The sequence below is a fragment of the Entelurus aequoreus genome, linkage group LG01 (assembly GCF_033978785.1).
Source record: "Entelurus aequoreus isolate RoL-2023_Sb linkage group LG01, RoL_Eaeq_v1.1, whole genome shotgun sequence".
In the NCBI taxonomy this organism is placed as follows: domain Eukaryota; kingdom Metazoa; phylum Chordata; class Actinopteri; order Syngnathiformes; family Syngnathidae; genus Entelurus; species Entelurus aequoreus.
The window spans coordinates 70,010,907-70,032,991 of NC_084731.1; the positions used below are offsets into that span (position 1 = coordinate 70,010,907).

A 22,085-nucleotide genomic window follows, 5' to 3' on the forward strand; every position below is an offset into this window, starting at 1 on the left:
GATAGAAACAAAAGAAATAAGCCCCTGACTGGAAGAATAGACAGAAAATCAACAATACTACTATCAGGAGACACCGAACCAAACACCGGACCTGTAAATACACGGTTAATGCTGTGCCGTCGGATAGCGCGTCTGCTATCCAAGTCAAAGTCCTCCTGGTTGTGTTGCTGCAGCCATCCGCTAATACACCGATCCCACCTACAGCTTTCTTCTTTGCAGTCTCCATTGTTCATTAAACAAATTGCAAAAGATTCACCAACACAGATGTCCAGAATACTGTGGAATTTTGCGATGAAAACAGAGCTGTTTGTATTGAGATACAATGTGTCCGAATACTTCCGTTTCAACCATCGACGTCACGCGCAAACGTCATCATACATAGACGTTTTCAACCGGAAGTTTAGCGGGAAATTTAAAATTGCACTTTATAAGTTAACCCGGCCGTATTGGCATGTGTTGCAATGTTAAGATTTCATCATTGATATATAAACTATCAGACTGCGTGGTCGGTAGTAGTGGGTTTCAGTAGGCCTTTAATTCACAGCAAAACACTAGCGCCATCTTGTGGCTCAGATGTGATGTTTGCAGCTGGATCAGCCACTCTGCACAATATTTATTATTATTTACAATTTATGATGCCAATCATTGTTTTGTCCTTTATAGGACAACATTAAATAATATTTGGTAACATAGTTACATGGTTCTTACTACATATTGGGCATGAAAACCGTGTGATTTCTCTCAGCCAATCAGCAAAGAGGAGCCACGAACATGAAGCACGATAATTCATTATATATTTCTTTATTAGATTATTATGCTGACATATCATTTCTAGCAATAAAAATATAAAAAAATGACATACATGAAATTATAATTGTAAAATTAAATGACATGATAATCAAATGTGGTTAGCGTGTAGGCCACACAGTCAGGAAGCTGCTGGGATAGGCTCCTACCTAGTGAGGATGATGAAAAAAATTGATGATTTACAAAAACTTAACTTGGTCAAATTTTTCCTGAGGGTTCCCTTACGGTAAAATTGGGGTGACCAACCAACAACTCGCCAGCAAGTTCGTTTTGGCCTGCGAAAAAAGTCAGACGTTTAATAAGGGATCTGGCCCACCTTTATTTTGAAAATCTGACAGTATAATTGCTACTAATTTGTTGCCATCATGTGGACACTGTGAGTAATTCGGCTTAAAAACCACAAATTGCACATTGGAGTGAAAATACAGCACAGATTTACTTATATAGTTACTTTGCATGCAGTCGGCTTTTGGCCCCCAGCCAAATTTTTTAAGCCTAATGCGGCTCCCCAGTCAAAAAGTTTGGACAGCCCTGAAGTAAACATTGCACAGCATTCCCCTATATGACCCAATACAAAACATTTTCCTTAGTCATGGCGCAGAAAAAATTCAACCAACACAAACAGTCAACACAGATGGTCACACATAACACAACCTTCTCGATTATTATTAAGAAGAAGAAGAAGAAGGAAGAGGAGGATGGAGGAGAAGAGGCAGAGGATGGAGGAGAAGAGGAGGCAGAGGCAGAGGATGGAGGAGAAGAAAAAGGCAGAGGCAGAGGATGGAGGAGAAGAAGAGGCAGAGGCATAGGATGGAGGAGAAGAAGAGGCAGAGGCAGAGGATGGAGGAGAAGAAGAGGCATAGGATGGAGGAGAAGAAGAGGCAGAGGATGGAGGAGAAGAAGAGGCAGAAGATGGAGGAGAAGAGGCAGAAGATGGAGGAAGAAGAAGAAGAGGCAGAAGGAGAAGAGGCAGAAGATGGAGGAGAAGAGGCAGAAGATGGAGGAGAAGAGGCAGAAGATGGAGGAGAAGAGGCAGAAGATGGAGAAGAAGAGGCAGAAGATGGAGGAGAAGAAGAAGAAGATGGAGAAGAAGAGGCAGAAGATGGAGGAGAAGAAGAAGAAGAGGCAGAATATGGAGAAGAAGAAGAAGAGGCAGAAGAAGAAGCAGAAGATGAAGAAGAAGAAGAAGAAGAAGAGGCAGAAGAAGAAGAAGAAGAAGAAGAAGAAGAAGAAGAAAAATAATAATTTTGGTGTAGAAAACCATATGTGTGAATGTTTTGGAGCATTTACACAATAAGTAGGAAAAAGTACTTTTTAATGGCATATTATTTCCAGGCTTTTACGGGTTTTATAAAATGACGTGGTGTCATTTTTATTTTATTTTTATTGAACAATTGAATACTGCATGCAAACAAAGCAAGGCACTTCCAATATTACAGATATTCAATAAGTTGAGCGATCAACTTCTTTCTACAAATTTTTTTTAAAGAAAGTAATGTAATACAAAACAAAAATATTGTAAAATATATATATATATATATATATATATATATATATATATATATATATATATATATATATATATATATATATATATATATATATATATATATATATATAAAGGCAAAACATTCTGGCTAATTAATAATTTATTTTTATTTTTTAAACATTTTCCAAGATTGTATTAATAATTAGAAATCATTATTCCAAAGGTTTTACTTTCAGAAATCGACTTTTATGTACACAAAATGTATTTTGCAATATAATAATATTGATCGACATTTCTAGGTTGTAGCTGACATAGGCTCCAGCACCCCCCGCGACCCCGAAGGGAATAAGCAGTAGAAAATGGATAGATGGATGGATTTCCTAGGTTGCCATCTTTTCATATCATCTCTTTTATAGTAAATACTTTCTGGCTGATCTCCTCCCAAAATAAATGTACAGTTTCACATTCCAAAAATAAAATTATTTACATCTTGTATAACAAAACAGATTCAACAGTTGTCAATCATAATGTTAAAAAAAAATCCAAAAAGAAAAAAAAACCCGGACTTTGAGTTTGACACCTGTACTGTAGGGATTTCCGTTTCCGGTTTCGGGGGCGTTTATTTTGTGAACAAACCGAAAACGCGCATGATCGCAGTTGGTCTTCACCTTTCCGAGCGAGAGTGACAGTCGCTGGTTCATGAGGAGAGAGGAGAAGTTACACACCGCCAAACCTTCGCCTTCTCCTCGCCTTCGCCATGGAGGCTCGGGTGGGCTTCGCCCGCGAGGAAATCAACAGCACGGTGTGGGAGGTTCCGGAGAAGTACACCCGGCTCAAGCAGATCGGAACCGGGGCGTACGGCTGCGTGTGGTGGGTGGATGATTGCTATTATTATTATTATTATTATTGTTGTTGTTACTGTCGGCTTGTATGGACATTATTAGCTTGTACCGCTGTTATTATTATTAATATTATTATTATGGTTATTATTGTTGTTGTTACTGTCGGCTTGTACCTGGCTTGGAGCTAAGCTAGCTGTGACACGCGCACGCGCACACAGCAGTTGGCCTTGCAGGACGGGATCCAAAACACACAGCGTGATGACGTCACCACCGGAAATGTCCCCTGCGGTGGTTCCTTCAGAAGCTCCATCCAGCCTTTATTCCGTATGAATAGTTCATAATGCCAATCAGGTGTTGTGAGTCGGAAATGAGCAATGACGTCATCTCCAGAAGATCATAGCACTTTCCCAACATCCAATCAGATTGCTCCGAGTGCCCCTTGAGGGCGTACGTTCGCAGCAGGCGTGTCCAAAGTGCGGCCTTCTTGAAAACTGACATTGCTCAAAAAATAATAATGAATCAAAATCAATGTGGTTATGAATTATTGGCATATTCAAGGCTCCAATTATCTATCCATCCATCCATTTCTACCGCTTGTCCCTTTTGGGGTCTCGGGGGGTGCTGGAGCGTATCTCAGCTGCATTCGGGCGGAAGGCGGGGTAACTCGCCACCTCATCGCAGGGCCAACACAGATAGACAGACAACATTCCCATTCACACACTAGGGCCAATTTAGTGTTGCCAATCAACCTATCCCCAGGTGCATGTCTTTGGAGGTGGGAGGAAGCCTGAGTACCCAAAGGGAACCCACGCAGTCACGGGGAGAACATGCAAACTCCACACAGAAAGATCCCAAGCCCGGATTTGAACTCAGGACTACTCAGGACCTTCGTATTGTGAGGCACATGCGATAACCCCTGCCCAGGCTCCAATTACTTCACATCAAATATTACACTTTAATATTTTTTTGGGGGGGGAAATATTACATATTTTCTATGTTTGCCATTTCAAAAAAAAAAAATTATTTGAAAAAAAACAAAATAAAACAACCAAAAACAACCATAATAGTAAAAACCAGAAACGCCACAAAGTGGGCCCCAATGTGACCTTACTGTGGCCCTGATGTTACCACAATGTGGCCCCACTGGGACTCCAACACGGTCACCACGATGTGGTTCCAATATGGCCATAATGTAACCACAAGGTGGCCCTGATGTGGCCGTAACGTAACCACAATGTGGCCTCAATATCAATCAATCAATCAATCAATCAATCAATCAATGTTTATTTATATAGCCCTAAATCACAAATGTCTCAAAGGGCTGAACAAGCCACAACGACATCCTCGGTACAGAGCCCACATAAGGGCAAGGAAAACTCACCCCGTGGGACGTCGATGTGAATGACTATGAGAAACCTTGGAGAGGACCGCATATGTGGGTAAGCCCCCCCCTCTAGGGGAGACCGAAAGCAATGGATGTCGAGTGGGTCTGACATAATATTGTGAAAGTCCAGTCCCTAGTGGATCCAACATAATAGTGAGAGTCCAGTCCATAGTGGGGCCAGCAGGAGACCATCCCGAGCGGAGACGGGTCAGCAGCGCAGAGATGTCCCCAACCGATGCACAGGCGAGCTGTCTACCCCGGGTCCCAACTCTGGACAGCCAGTACTTCGTCCATGGTCACCGGAACCGGAATAACCCCTCCACAGGGGAGAGGGGCCGGGGGGAAGAGGAGAAAAGAAAAGAAACGGCAGATCAACTGGTCTAAAAAGGGTCTATTTAAAGGCTAGAGTATACAAATGAGTTTTAAGATGGGACTTAAATGCTTCTACTGAGGTAGCATCTCTAACTGTTGGAGGGCATTCCAGAGTACTGGAGCCCGAATAGAAAACGCTCTGTAGCCCGCAGACTTTTTTGGGCTCTGGGAATCACTAATAAGCCAGAGTTCTTTGAACGCAGGTTTTTTGCCGGGACATATGGTACAATACAATCGGCAAGATAGGATGGAGCTAGACCGTGTAGTATTTTATACGTAAGTAGTAAAACCTTAAAGTCGCATCTTAAGTGCACAGGAAGCCAGTGCAGGTGAGCCAGTATAGTTATATATATATATATATATATATATATATATATATATATATATGTATATATATATATATATATATATGTATATAAAGGTATATACAGTATAGGCTTAATATGATCAAACTTTCTTGTTCTTGTCAAGAGTCTAGCAGCCGCATTTTGTACCAACTGTAATCTTTTAATGCTAGACATAGGGAGACCCGAAAATAAAACGTTACAGTAATCGAGACGAAACGTAACGAACGCATGAATAATAATCTCAGCGTCGCTAGTGGACAAAATGGAACGAATTTTAGCGATATTACGGAGATGAAAGAAGGCCGTTTTAGTAACACTCTTAATGTGTGACTCAAACGAGAGAGTTGGGTCGAAGATAATACCCAGATTCTTTACCGAGTCGCCTTGTGTAATTGTTTGATTGTCAAATGTTAAGGTGGTATTATTAAATAGGTGTCGGTGTCGAGCAGGACCAAAAATCAGCATTTCCGTTTTCTTAGCGTTGAGTTGCAAAAACTTAGCGGACATCCATTGTTTAATTTCATTAAGACACGCCTCCAGCTGACTACAATCTGGCGTGTTGGTCAGCTTTAGGGACATGTAGAGTTGGGTGTCATCAGCATAACAGTGAAAGCTAACACCGTATTTGCGTATGACGTCGCCTAGCGGCAGCTTGTACATACTAAACAGTGCAGGGCCAAGAACCGAACCCTGGGGGACTCCGCACGTTACCTTAACATAGTCCGATGTCACATTGTTATGGGAGACGCACTGCATCCTGTCAGTAAGATAAAAGTTAAACCAAGACGAGGCTAAGTCTGACATACCAATACGTGTTTTGATACGCTCTAATAAAATATTATAATCGACGGTATCGAAAGCAGCGCTAAGATCAAGAAGCAGCAACATAGATGACGCATCAGAATCCATCGTTAGCAATAGATCATTAGTCATTTTTGCGAGGGCTGTCTCCGTAGAGTGATTTGCCCTGAAACCGGATTGAAAGGGTTCACAGAGATTGTTAGACGCTAAGTGTTCATTTAGCTGCTGTGCAACAATTTTTTCGAGGATTTTCGAAATAAACGGAAGGTGGGACACCGGTCGGTAGTTTGCCATGAGGTCAGGATCAAGGTTAGGTCTTTTGAGCAGAGGATAAATAACTGCTTTTTTAAATGCTAGTGGAACAGTGCCAGAGGAAAGTGATAAGTTTGTAATATTTAGCACTGATGGACCTAATAATACAAAAAGCTCCTTGGTAAGTTTCCCAGGAAGTGGGTCAAGTAAACATGTTGTTTGTTTTGTCCCATTTACACGCCTTAACAATTCCTCCAATGTTATTTCATCAAAAAGAGAGAGACTATTTTGGAGGGCAGTATCCGTCGTATATACAGTCGTATCAGTGTTAATATAACCCAGTTGTAGCTGGGATGCATTGTCTTTAATCTCCTTTCTAATGAGTTCAATTTTCTTATTAAAGAAATTCATAAAGTCATCTGCCGAGTGGGTGGAGCTACTGGGAGGAGTCCCTTGTTGGGTTAGCGATGCTACTGTACTAAACAAAAATTTAGGATAGTTTTTGTTGAGGCGGATGAGATTTGAGTAATATTTAGCTTTAGCTAAGGTAAGCATGAGTTATTAAACTATCACTCCATGCTTGATGGAAAACCTAAAGTTTAGTCGCGTGCCTTTTGCGTTCCCGCTTTCTACATGATAATTTATGAGCTCTAGTTTCTTCTGTAAACCATGGGGTACACCTTTTAGGGGCCCTTTTTTAGCTTTAGCGGTGCTATACTATCAATGGTGTCGCGCAGGGCGTCGTTAAAGTTGTTAGTAAGGTTATCAATAGAGCCCACATAATTTGGGAATGGTGCCATTACCGAAGGCCAGCAAGAGTCATCGTTGTGGCAGCATTAATGTTGCGGCTACTATAGCAGATATTATTATTATTATTTGCTTGTTGACAATGAGTCACAACTTCAAATTTTATAAGGTAATGATCGGACATTACTTTAGTATATGGGAGTATCATAATTTTGGAGGTGGTGACCCCCCTGACAAGCACTAGATCAGGGGTGGGCAATTAATTTTTACCGGGGGCCGCATGAGCAACCCGAGCACTGCTGGAGGGCCACACCGACAATATTTCAATTAAATTTTGCTTAAATTATTTTTGATATACCGTAAGATAAAAAATAATAATATTTTCATTTAACCTAACTTATCTTTATACAAAAGCAGATGGCTTTTGATGGTTTTATTTTTAACACTTTCTTACACAACACTTCCTGATGTATAATACCATGCAAAAATTCAATTTCTGTCACTTTATCCTGCATCCTCTTTGTTGTGAACGTAGCACGCCTGTAAGGTGATTGGCGAAGAAGGAGGAAGCGTTGCTGTTGCGGAAATGTGGAGTGAGGATCGCTGTGCGTGTGGAAAGAATGAGATAAGTTGAGCTGTGTTAGTATAGCTTGCTCAATAAAAGTTTAAAAAGAGCGTCAGACTTGGTGTGCACTTCTTCTGGACTCTACAAGTGATATCAGAAGTGGGATGAAATGCCTCCCAGTTCACCTTGCCATCAAACCTGGGAGTCTTCATTGAGGGCGGAATTCCCCCATGCCGAGCAGCGTGCGCTGCACCTGTAGACACTGCCTCTCTCCTTCCTTTCTCTCTCTCTCTCTCTCTGTAGACACTGCCTCTCTCCTTCCTCTCTCTCTCTCTTGCTCTCTCTGTAGACACTGCCTCTCTCCTTCCTTTCTCTCTCTCTCTCTCTCTCTCTCTCTCTGCGGCGAGCTCCTCACGTGGCACGTACCTCTCGATGACGTAGCAGGCTGCGCACACAATTAAGCAGTGCAGTATGCGCAAAGTTTTACTTCTGCCACCAATTGTAGCATCCAGAAGAAGTGCACACCAAGTCTGACGCTCTTTTTAAACTTTTATTGAGCAACCTATAGTAACACAGCTCAACTTATCTCGTTCCTTCCACACGCACATATCCTCACTCCTCATTTACGCAACTCAAGAAGACAACAACTTCAGCAGGTCGTTACACTATATTCTTTAAACACAGCAACATCCATCCATCCACACGGCTTTACCTTTACTTGGCAGTCCATGTCTTGATGAAAACACGCCATTCGTCATCACCTTTTCTTTTTTTAGCGTCTCGGGGATAACCGGGCGGACCGCCCATAAATAACACTTTTCAAAATAAAAACAGCACAGTTGTATTGCACGCACGACATAGATGTTTTTTTAAATTTATTTTGTAACTTGTGATTGCCGCTGCGCGCACGAGCATACGTCCACACGGAAGTCATACAAATAACGTTTTTCAAAACAAAAGCAGCACCGTTGTAGATAGATACTTTTTTAAATTTATTTTGTAATTTATGATTGGCCTCACGCGGGCCGGACAGGGACGTACAAAGGGCTGGATGCGGCCCGCGGGCCGCAGAATGCCCAGGTCTGCACTAGATCTATCGTATTACCGTTGCGATGCGTGGGTTCATTTATTATTTGTGTAAGACCACAGCTATCAATTATAGTCTGGAGCGCCACGCACTGGGGGTCCGATGGGGTATTCATATGGATATTAAAGTCCCCCATTATGATTATATTGTTGGCGTGCGTCACTAAATCAGCAATGAACTCTGAGAATTCACTGATGAAGTCCGAATAGGGCCCTGGGGGGCGGTAGATAACAGCCAGGTAGAGAGGCAGTGGTGTGACAGACCTCATAGTAAGCACCTCAAACGAGTTATATTTATTATTTAGGTTAGGGGTAAGGTTAAAGTTTTCGTTGTATATTAGTGCGACCCCCCCCCCCCCACCACCACCACCACCACTTTTAATGGGACGGGCAATATGCGCATTGTATAGTTAGGAGGAGATGCCTCATTCAGCGCAGAAAAATCGTCTGGTTTGAGCCAGGTTTCGCTGAGACCAATGACGTTAAGATTGTTGTCTCTAATGACCTCATTAACTAATAACGTTTTGGAAGCTAATGATCTTATGTTTAAAAAGCCGATATTATAGGTAGTGGGCTGTTTTGAGGAGTTTTTGTTGAAATTATCCGTAGTAGCAATATTATTACGTTTATTACGCGTAGTGCACTTTAAATAATTTCGACCATATCTAGGAATTGATATGACGGGAATTTTCAGATTGTTTGCTCGGTGCTGCGATAAACTGAACGCATCATAATTTGCCACCTCAGTATAATGCATGTCTACCTCTGACACAGTCACAACAGAAAAAACATTATGTGAGTAGTGTATTATTCTAAGAGAATTGCTATGTGTGCAGGGATTATCCAGCCTGGCGCTGGCTAGTTCTAGTTTAACTGACTCCTCACCTGGACTAGCGCTTCTGTGAGGATTAGCCTTTAGCTTTGTTGTTAGCCCCGCTCGGCATCCCCGCTTCTGCTTCCGATCACACCGCTTACGTCTCTTCCGTTGACGGTCCCCGCTGGTACTTGACTCCGCTGCTTCAAAGGCCGCTGGATGTAGCCGGCGAAGTATTCCCATGCTAGCGAGGAGGTCCACCGTACACGCATCTTTCAGTCCAAAATGGCCCGATCTATCCACATCCAGAATTGTCTGGCGGTCGTATGTGACCACGGAGTGTCCACGCTGTAAGCCAGCCATGAAATTTACAGAATTGTCCGGTATTTTTGCCAAGTTGTTTTCTACTTCCAAGAGCGTCTGCAAGCCCTAATGTAACCACAATGTGACCCCAATGTGGCCCTAATGTAATCACAATGTGACCCCAATGTGGCCCTAATGTAATCACAATGTGACCCCAATGTAGCCCTAATGTAACCACAATGTGGCCCTAATGTAACCACAATGTGGCCCAATATGGCCATAATGTAACCACAATGTGGCCGTAATGTAACCGCAATGTAACCGCAATATGGACCTAATGTAGCCACAATATGGCCCTAATGTAGCCACAATGTGACCCCAATGTGGCCCTAATGTAATCACAATGTGACCCCAATGTAGCCCTAATGTAACCACAATGTGGCCCTAATGTAACCACAATGTGGCGCCAATATGACCATAATGTAACCACAATGTGGCCCCGATGTGGCCGTAATGTAACCGCAATGTGGCCCTAATATGGACCTAATGTAACCACAATATGGTCCTAATGTAACCACACTGTGACCCCAATGTGGCCCTAATGTAATCACAATGTGATCCCAACGTAGCCCAATGTAACCACAATGTGGCCCTAATGTAACCACAATGTGGCCCCAATATGGCCATAATGTAACCACGATGTGGCCGTAATGTAACCGCAATGTGACCCCAATGTAGCCCTAATGTAACCACAATGTGGCCCCGATGTAGCCGTAATGTAACCGCAATGTGGCCCCAATATGGACCTAATGTAACCACAATATGGCCCTAATGTAACCACAATGTGACCCCAATGTGGACCTAATGTAATCACAATGTGACCCCAATATAGCCCTAATGTAACCGCAATGTGGCCCCAATATGGACCTAAATGTGGCCATAATGTAAACACAATGTGGCCCCGATGTGGCCGTAATGTAACCGCAATGTGGCCCCAATATGGCCCTAATGTAACCACAATATGGCCCTAATGTAACCACAATGTGACCCTAATGTAATCACAATGTAACCCCAACATAGCCCTAATGTAATCACAATGTAACCCCAACATAGCCCTAATGTAACCACAATGTGGCCCTAATGTAACCACAATGTGGCCATAATGTAACCACAATGTGGCCGTAATGTAACCGCAATGTGGCCCCAATATGGACCTAATGTAACCACAATATGGCCCTAATGTAATCACAATGTGGCCCTAATGTAATCACAATGTGACCCCAATGTGGCCCTAATGTAACCACAATGTGGCCCCAATATGGCCATAATGTAACCACAATGTGGCCGTAATGTAACCCCAATGTGGCCCCAATATGGACCTAATGTAACCACAATATGGCCCTAATGTAACCACAATGTGACCCCAATGTGGCCCTAATGTAATCACAATGTGACCCCAATGTAATCACAATGTGACCCCAATGTAGCCCTAATGTAACCACAATGTGGCCCTAATGTAACCACAATGTGGCTCCAATATGGCCATAATGTAAACACAATGTGGCCCCGATGTGGCCGTAATGTAACCGCAATGTGGCCCCAATATGGCCCTATTGTAACCACAATGTGACCCCAATATGGCCCTAATGTAATCACAATGTGACCCCAATGTAGCCCTAATGTAACCACAATGTGGCCGTAATGTAACCGCAATGTGGCCCCAATATGGACCTAATGTAACCACAATATGGCCCTAATGTAACCACAATGTGACCCCAATGTGGCCCTAATGTAATCCCAATGAGACCCCAATGTAGCCCTAATGTAACCACAATGTGGCCCCAATATGGCCATAATGTAACCACAATGTTGCCCCAATATGGACCTAATGTAACCACAATATGGCCCTAATGTAACCACAATGTGACCCCAATATGGCCCTTAATGTAACCACAATGTGACCCCAATGTGGCCTTAATGTAATCACAATGTGACCACAATGTAGCCCTAATGTAACCACAATGTGGCCCTAATGTAACCACAATGTGGCCCCAATATGGCCGTAATGTAAACACAATGTGACCCCAATATGGCCCTTAATGTAACCACAATGTGACCCCAATGTGGCCTTAATGTAATCACAATGTGACCACAATGTAGCCCTAATGTAACCACAATGTGGCCCTAATGTAACCACAATGTGGCCCCAATATGGCCATAATGTAAACACAATGTGGCCCCGATGTGGCCGTAATGTAACCGCAATGTGGCCCCAATATGGCCCTATTGTAACCACAATGTGACCCCAATATGGCCCTAATGTAATCACAATGTGACCCCAATGTAGCCCTAATGTAACCACAATGTGGCCGTAATGTAACCGCAATGTGGCCCCAATATGGACCTAATGTAACCACAATATGGCCCTAATGTAACCACAATGTGACCCCAATGTGGCCCTAATGTAATCCCAATGAGACCCCAATGTAGCCCTAATGTAACCACAATGTGGCCCCAATATGGCCATAATGTAACCACAATGTTGCCCCAATATGGACCTAATGTAACCACAATATGGCCCTAATGTAACCACAATGTGACCCCAATATGGCCCTTAATGTAACCACAATGTGACCCCAATGTGGCCTTAATGTAATCACAATGTGACCACAATGTAGCCCTAATGTAACCACAATGTGGCCCTAATGTAACCACAATGTGGCCCCAATATGGCCGTAATGTAACCACAATGTGACCCTGATGTGGCCCTATTGTAACCACAATGTGACCCCGATGTGGCCCCAAAGTGACCCCAGTATAACCCAATGTGGCCCTAATGTGGCCTCGACGTCACTTGCACTCGCAGTTCGAAAAAATGAAAACAAAAAGAAGTTAACCAGATTCTGTAAATGAACAAGGAAGTTGCTACTACTACTACAAAATTAAATTAAAAAAGTAGCCACACCTTAAAAATGTTTTTACGTGAAAAGAAAGGAAAGTAAAATAATGTAACGTATAAATGGATATACCGCTATATAAGCCACACCCACTAAATTTTAGGTGAAAATGTTCCCCATATATTAGTTGCACCGGACTATAAGTGGCAGATATACGGGTTGTGAAATGACTTATTTACAAAGAAATGTTTATTTACATACCTTAATTGTTTCCAAACGGTGTCTGTAACACGGCAGTAAAACGGCTGATCAAACAAAACAGAAGTTATCGTCATGGACCCACTAGCTGCGCAAGCTAGCTCTCCAATCAGCTAAACAGACTCAATATCTCCACAGTGACGTTTTGGTGAATTCACTGAGGAATTTGTGAAAGTGAAACAATACAAAAATAATGTCATTGTAAGTTAATAATACCAACACAGACACTTGTAAATGTGTTAGCATATTAGCTCATGCTAACGACGCTAGCTTGATTTGAGTTAAGTTTGAGTGATTTCCATGCTTGTGGTGACACTGTGATCCTGCATTGTCCACCGCAGCTCATCAATAAACCAGAAGTCTCAGGAGAAAGTGGCCATCAAGAAGCTCCACAGGCCTTTCCAGTCGGAGATCTTCGCTAAGAGGGCCTACCGGGAACTGCGCCTGCTCAAACACATGAAGCACGAGAACGTGAGTAGCGCCAACACTCGGACATCTTTGACATTTTGTGTGTGAAGAAAAACGCTGTGGGAATGTCCGACATGTCTGCTGCACCATCTCACTTGTCTCCATCCTTCCTCCACACGTATTTTTAAAGTCTCTCAAAGTGTGGAGAACTTTAAAGAGAACTGCACGTTTTTTTAATGGTTCCCAATCATTGTGTAAAACCTATTATTCCATTCATGTACTTACTAAACTGTTCAACTTTCCTTTTGAACAGAAAAAAACTGCAAGAACAAACCTTTTTAAGTCCTTAGAAATCCTCTTGACTCGTGATTTTAAAGCAAGTTATCATCACATTGTGCACTGAAAATTAAGGCTGCACAAAAAAAATCGATTCATATCCAAATTGCAATTCTTATTCATTCTGATTTTAAAACAAAATTAACATTTAAAAAAAAAAAAACATACTTATGATCAATGGATGGATCTGAAGTTGATCCACAGATTTAAGTGTTTAAAGTAAAAAAAATAAAAGTAATGTGTGACTTATTTTCAACACTTTTACGAGTTGAGTTTTAGTAAGAGTTTTTTTTTAACTAATAATGAATCAAAATCAATGTTGTAATGAATTATCGACTTAAGGCTTCAATTACTTCACATCAAATATTTAATTTTTAACATTGTTTGGGGGAAAATGTTGCATATTTTGTGGTTTTGTGTTTTCTTTAACATACAGTGCATAAAACACTAATATATATATATATATATATATATATATATATATATATATATATATATATATATATATATATATATATATATATATATATATATATATATATATATATATATATATATATATATATATATATATATATATATATACCTGTATATATACATATGTATATATATATAGTATATACACAGTATATCTGTATATATACATACTGTATGTATATATATATATATATATAGTATATACTTTATATACATAAATATATATCTTATTTTTCGTATTATAAATCGCAGTTTTTTTCATAGTTTGGCCGGGGGTGCGATTTATACTCCGGAGCGACTTATGTGTGAAATTATTAACACATTACCGTAAAATATCAAATAATATTATTTATCTCATTCCCGTAAGAGACAAGGCAAATGTCAGCAATCGTCACACACACGTCAACCAATAAAAATTCGGTGGGGGCGGGTTATGGCAGGAGTGCATTGTGCATCATGGCAGAAGTGCATTGTGGGTCATGGGATGCTACCTGCTACTACGTCCAGAGCTATAAAAATGGATCATTTCAACATTGGCGGTAACTTATAAAAACTGAGAAGGGCTGAACAAAAATGGCACCGAAAAGGAAATCATATACTGCAGATAACGAGCTGGACGTAGTGTAATATGCAGCAGAAAACGGCAAGAGGAAGCGGCGCATACCTTTGGAGTTGGCAGAGTTGTTTAGAAGCGACACCAAGGAAGAAGATTTCATGGGATTTAGCGATTAGGGGTGACAGATTGTTTGGTAAACGTATAGCATGTTCTATATGTTATAGTTATTTGAATGACTCTTACCACAATATGTTACGTTAACATACCAGGCACGTTCTCAGTTGGTTATTTATGCGTCATATAACGTACACTTATTCAGCCTGTTGTTCACTATTCTTTATTTATTTTAAATTGCCTTTCAAATGTCTATTCTTGGTGTTGGATTTTATCAAATAAATTTCCCCAAAAAATGCGACTTATACTCGAGTGCGACGTATATATGTTTTTTTCCTTCTTTATTATGCAATTTCGTCCGGTGCGACGTATACTCCGGAGCGATTTATAATCCGAAAAATACGGTATATATATATATATATATATATATATATATATATATATATATATATATATATATATATATATATATATATATATATATATATATATATATATATATATATATATATATATATATATATATATATATATATGTGTGTTGGCCCTGTGATGAGGTGGGTTTGTATATATATATATATGTATGTATATACACTACCGTTCAAAAGTTTGGGGTCACCCAAACAATTATGTGGAATAGCCTTCATTTCTAAGAACAAGAATAGACTGTCGAGTTTCAGATAAAAGTTCTCTTTTTCTGGCCATTTTGAGCGTTTAATTGACCCCACAAATGTGATGCTCCAGAAACTCAATCTGCTCAAAGGAAGGTCAGTTTTGTAGCTTCTGTAACGAGCTAAACTGTTTTCAGATGTGTAAACAAGATTGCACAAGGGTTTTCTAATCATCAATTAGCCTTCTGAGCCAATGAGCAAACACATTGTACCATTAGAACACTGGAGTGATAGTTGCTGGAAATGGGCCTCTATACACCTATGTAGATATTGCACCAAAAACCAGACATTTGCAACTAGAATAGTCATTTACCACATTAGCAATGTATAGAGTGTATTTCTTTAAAGTTAAGACTAGTTTAAAGTTATCTTCATTGAAAAGTACAGTGCTTTTCCTACAAAAATAAGGACATTTCAATGTGACCCCAAACTTTTGAACGGTAGTGTATATATATATATTACGGGTGTGGGAAAAAATCGATTCGAATTCAAATCGCCATTCTCACGTTGAACATGAGTATCGATTCTAATTTTTCAATAATAGATTTTTTTATTTTAATTTTAACTTTTTTAATTTAATTTTTTTTAATTTTTATTTTATTTTAATTAATCAATCCAACAAAACAATACACAGCAATACCATAACAATGCAATCCAATTCCAAAACCAAACCCGACCCAGCAACACTCAGAACAGCAATAAACAGAGCAATTCAGAGGAGACACAAACACGACACAGAACAATCCAAAAGTGGTGAAACAAAAATGAATGTTATCAACAACAGTATCAATATTAGTTACAATTTCAACATAGCAGTGATTAAAAATCCCTCATTGACATTATCATTAGACATGTATTAGACAGGTATAAAAGAAAGGGCATCTCTATCCTCCTTCAAAACCGCAATAAAAGTTCACCTCCAGGCAGCTACAACCCTAAACTAACACCCTCCCCGGACTCCCCGGATTGCTAATAATCAAATGTAAACAATCAAATGCAGATACTTTTTCTTATGCCTTCTGATCTCTCTCTCTCTCTCTCTCTCTCTCTCTCTCTCTCTCTCTCTCTCTCTCTCTCTCTCTCTCTCTCTCTCTCTCTCTGTCCACTACTTGCTGTCCATATCCTACCCCCCCCCCCACCCTTCCACACCCCTGGTTGTAAATAATGTAAATAATTCAATGTGATTATCTTGTGTGATGACTGTATTATGATGATAGTATATATGATAGTATATATCTGTATCATGAATCAATTTAAGTGGACCCCGACTTAAACAAGTTGAAAAACTTATTCGGGTGTTCCCATTTAGTGGTCAATTGTACGGAATATGTACTTCAATGTGCAACCTACTAATAAAAGTCTCAATCAATCAATCAATCAATCAATTTATAAAAAAATAATAATAATAAAATAAAAATGAACAATAGTGTCACAGTGGCTTACACTTGCATCGCATCTCATAAGCTTGACAACACACTGTGTCCAATATTTTCACAAAGATAAAATAAGTCATATTTTTGGTTCATTTAATAGTTAAAACAAATGTACATTATTGCAATCAGTTGATAAAACATTGTCCTTTACAATTATAAAAGCTTTTTACAAAAATCTACTACTCTGCTTGCATGTCAGCAGACTGGGGTAGATTCTGCTGAAATCCTATGTATTGAATAAATAGAGAATTGTTTTGAATCGGAAAAATATCGTTTTTGAATCGAGAATCGCGTTGAATCGAAAAAATCGACTTATAATCGAATCGTGACCCCAAGAATCGATATTGAATCGAATCGTGGGACACCCAAATATTCGCAGCCCTAATATATATATATATATATATATATATATATATATATATATATATATATATATATATATATATATATATATATATATATATTATATCTATATATATATATATATATATAGATATAGATCTATATATATATATCTATATATATATATATAGATCTATATCTATAGATATATATAGATATATATATATATATATATATATATAGATCTATATATGTATATATAGATATATATGTATATATAGATATATATATATCTATATATATGTATATATATATATATATGTATATATAGATATTATAAGAATCACTTTTAAAACCTGTGACTTGTTTAGGGATGGGAATTGATCAGATTTTGCTGAACGATTCGGTTCTTTATCGATTCTAATTTGTAACAAAAAAGGGGAAAAAGAGTGTATTAGCATTAATTAAGCAGAGATTTTAGGTCATGTGACCTTACAAAGCCTTTGGTAAAGTCTTTAAAGGCACACACGTAGCATAGAAGAAGAAAAACTACCTTTTTTGAAAATAATTATAAGAAATAAATATTTGTCTGTATATTTTAACAAAATAGAATGTGGAAATTACACAAGAATGTAACATTTAGTAACATGTGATAATAACTCTTCTTTTGATATCATTTTGATGACTACGGCTTACAGTTTATTAAAACCTTGGTTTGAAAATCTTTGAAAATGTAAGGTTTTAAAAAACTTGAAGCCACGATCATCAAAAATAAAACAAATACAATCTTGACATACGTTACTTTGCACGTAATGAGTTAATATCACAGATTAGTTTCACATTTGAACTTGAATTGCTGACATGAATCAACTTTTACACCATACTGTCATTTTTGGATTTTCAGTGAAAAATGTGGGGGGAGGAAAACATGCAACTTTTCTCCGACTACAGTTGAACATTCACCTACTGAAAATCAGGAGCACTGTGGTGAATGTGTGCAAGCTTTTGCCCACAAACTTGGTTGCTGCTTGGTGACACTCGTCTCGCGGCGGACGTGAACTGGAACGACAACTGACCGCCTGGGAGCCAGTCATCTAAATGAGAAGACGTTCATTTCAAATAATAGCGCTAACATGATAGCGGTGTTGGTTAGTACCTGTTGTATTTACGTCAGGTGACTGCTGCGGAGCGTTTCTGCCGCCGTGGTCGCCATGTCGCTGGCTGACGTCACTACGAACGTTGCCTCATTCCCGCCCGCAGAAACCGTTAAGAGAATTGTTGGCAAGCGATTCCAAGGAATTGACACTCTGGGAACCGGTTCTGGACAAGAACCAGTTTTTGATTCCTTATCTCTAGACGCGCCCGGGAATCATTTTGGTGATTTAACCCCCAACTCCAACCCTTTGTTGCTGAGTGCCAAGCAGGGAGGTTATGGGTCCCATTTTTATAGTCTTTGGTATGACTCCACATGTTATTTTACAGCCTTATTCCAAAATGGAATAAATTCATTTTTGTCCTCAAAATTCGACACACAATACCCCACAACGTCAAAGTGAAAACATTTTTTTAGAATTTTATGCAAATGTGTTAGGAAAAAAAAAAAGTAAAACCACATGTACATAATTATTCACAGTATACTTTCTTAATCTATTAGATAAATAGTTATTTCTGTCAAATGTGAGAAAGTCTACAAAAGTCGTGTTTTTGAAGTCCAGTTTCTGAGGTTATTATTGGGGCAACTAAGGAGATGGAATCTGACACCTGTCCCCAAACTCATCTCCTTCTCATTCCAACCAGGTGATCGGAATTCTTGACGTGTTTACGTCTGTTTCCTGCATCGACGACTTCCAGGACTTGTGAGTATTTTGGCCCATCAGCAAAGTAGCCAAGTGCTTAATACTTTTCATGCATCCTTGTTTTCTCATTCCTCACATTTCCCCCACATAACAGTTGTAGTCAATACGTAATATTCAAAGGTGGATGAATATTTAGAAGAATACTGGGAATGTTGTCACAGTTGTGTTGTAAGTACGCAGAGTCGCTAATCTGCCCACGGGATTGTTGGCTTACTGTTTCCTCAATGCTTAACAGAAGTTTTAAGTTCACGTCCTCCAACTGCAGCTTTGCTTTCCACAGAATTCCAAATGTAACAATGCCAGTCTTTCTTCCACTCAATGTAGTACTGTGTGTATTTTGAGTGCAAAACCACAAAATATCACAAATACGCTCAATTTATAATCCAACTATTTATGTATGTATACAGTCGTGGTCAAAAGTACACTTGTACAGAACATAATGTCATGGCTGTCTTGAGTTTCCAATCATTTCTACAACTCTTATTGTTTTGTGATGGAGTGATTGGAGCACATACTTGTTGGTCACAAAAAACATTCATGAAGTTTGCTTCTTTTATGAATTTATTATGGGTCTACTGAAAATGTGAGCAAATCTGCTGGGTCAAAAGTATACATACAGCATTGTTAATATTTGCTTACATGTCCCTTGGCAAGTTTCACTGCAATAAGGCACTTTTGGTAGCCATCCACAATCTTCTGGCAAGCTTCTGGTTGAATTTTTGACCACTCCTCTTGACAAAATTGGTGCAGTTCAGCTAAATTTGTTGGTGCAGTTCAGCTAAATTTGTTGGTTTTCCGACATGGACTTGTTTCTTCAGCATTGTCCACACGTTTAAGTCAGGACTTTGGGAAGGCCATTCTAAAACTTAATTCTAGCCGGATTTAGCCATTCCTTTACCACTTTTGACATGTTTTTGGGGTCATTTTCCTGTTGGAACACCCAACTGCACCCAAGACCCAACCTCTGGGCTGATTATTTTAGGTTGTCCTGAAGAATTTGGAGGCAATCCTCCTTTTTCATTGTCCCATTTACTCTCTGTAAAGCACCAGTTCCATTGGCAGCAAAACAGGCCCAGAGCATAATACTACCACTACCATGCTTGACGGTAGGATGGTGTTCCTGGGATTAAAGGCCTCACCTTTTCTCCTCCAAACATATTGCTGGGTATTGTGGCCAAACAGCTCAATTTTTGTTTCATCTGACATCACATGGACAAAGATAAGACCTTCTGGAGAAAAGTACACACACACAGTGTTTCCCCCAGAAAATGTGTTAGTTAAGGTGGTGGGAGGGGGCGTCGCCCGGGATAGACGGCAGGACTTGTTTTGGAAGGAACAGAGTAACTCGGCCTGTCGCCATCACGTCTCCACCTCATCGCTGCCACCACAGCCTGGGGGGGCAATAGACTACAGACTCTGATTACATTGAATACATTGTTTATTAAAAAATAACCAAATAACACTATCTTATAATAAATAAAAATATTAGAGAAATAAAGAAGCCTACTATTTTTGGTTGTGTTTTCCGCTCCATTTGCAGAATGGTGATATACGATATATATCTCAATATTTTTTCCGTGAAGTATAAACAAAACACAAAATTTGATGTTCGTTTGTCTAAATTGTCAGACGATCGCTTCTCTGATGTCTCCATCATGTCCAGAAGTCTCTTCTGTATCTGGACGTCTTCTTCTACTGCATTCAGCAACTTTGTCTCGATTGGAAGTTTTCGTTTTAGTCTGTCGTGCTTGTGGCTGTTGAGTTTTGCCTAGTGAAAAAAAAAATCATTTTTTATAAGGATTTTTACAAAATTACATTCAATAATCATGTGGCTTGAACGCTGCAGGAAACCCTGATATATATATATATATATATATATATATATATATATATATATATATATATATATATATATATATATATATATATATATATATACTTTGTGTGTGTGTGTATATATTACATGCATAATGGCATGTACATTATATTTAAATTAATATAGTGATATATTACATGCACAATGTGTACATTTAAAATCAATATAGTGATAGATTACATGTACAGGGGGGTGTACATTAAATTTGAAATCTATGTAAAAAATCAATTAAAAAAATCCATATAGTGATATACAGTATTACATGTGTACGTTATATTTAGAATCAATATAGTGGTATGTTACATGTACAATTGTGTACATTATATTTATAATCAATATAAGAAATACAAATAAATAAATAAAAAACATTCAAAAATCAATATAGTGATATATTAAATGTATAATAGGTGCAATATATTTAAAATTAATATAGTGATATATTAAATGTATAATATGTACAATATATTTAAAATCAATATAGTGATATATTAAATGTATAATATCCATCCATCCATTTTCTACCACTTGTCCCTTTTGGGGTCGCGGGGGGTGCTGGAGCTTATCTCAGCTGCATTCGGGCGGAAGGTGGGGTACACCCTGGACAAGTCGCCACCTCATCGCAGGGCCAACACATGCATAATATGTACAATACATTTAAAATCAATATATGTGATTTTACATGTACACTGATGTGTACGTTATATTTAGAATTATTAACGTGTAATATTACACACCCAACAATGAGTACATTATATTTAAAATTATTAAAGTGTAATACCACAAGTATGATGATGTGTACAACATATTTAAAATGATCATAGTGTAAAATTATAGACATGAATATGAGAACATTATTTTACAATTATTAAAGTGTAATAGAAGTATGATGATGTTACATTATATTAAAATGATTAAAGTGTAATATTACATACACATTGATGAGTACATTATATTAAAATGATTAAAGTGTAATATTACAAAAAGGATACCGTAATTTCCGGACTATAAGCCGCTACTTTTTCCCCTCGTTCTGGTCCCTGCGGCTTATACAA

The 22,085-nt window shown here is 38.9% G+C and overlaps 1 protein-coding gene across 1 annotated transcript in view; it reads left to right on the forward strand.

Annotated features, from left to right (window-relative positions):
- Window positions 1-2,881: 2,881 nt before the first annotated feature.
- Window positions 2,882-22,085, forward strand: part of mapk13 (mitogen-activated protein kinase 13) — a 45,098-nt gene continuing 25,894 nt past the window's right edge. Inside the window, exons 1-3 of the mRNA XM_062057427.1 lie at window positions 2,882-3,166; window positions 13,306-13,435; window positions 19,099-19,157. Coding sequence (XP_061913411.1) covers window positions 3,054-3,166; window positions 13,306-13,435; window positions 19,099-19,157 — 302 coding nt within the window. The 5' untranslated portion in view covers window positions 2,882-3,053. The remainder of the gene's footprint in view (window positions 3,167-13,305; window positions 13,436-19,098; window positions 19,158-22,085) is intronic.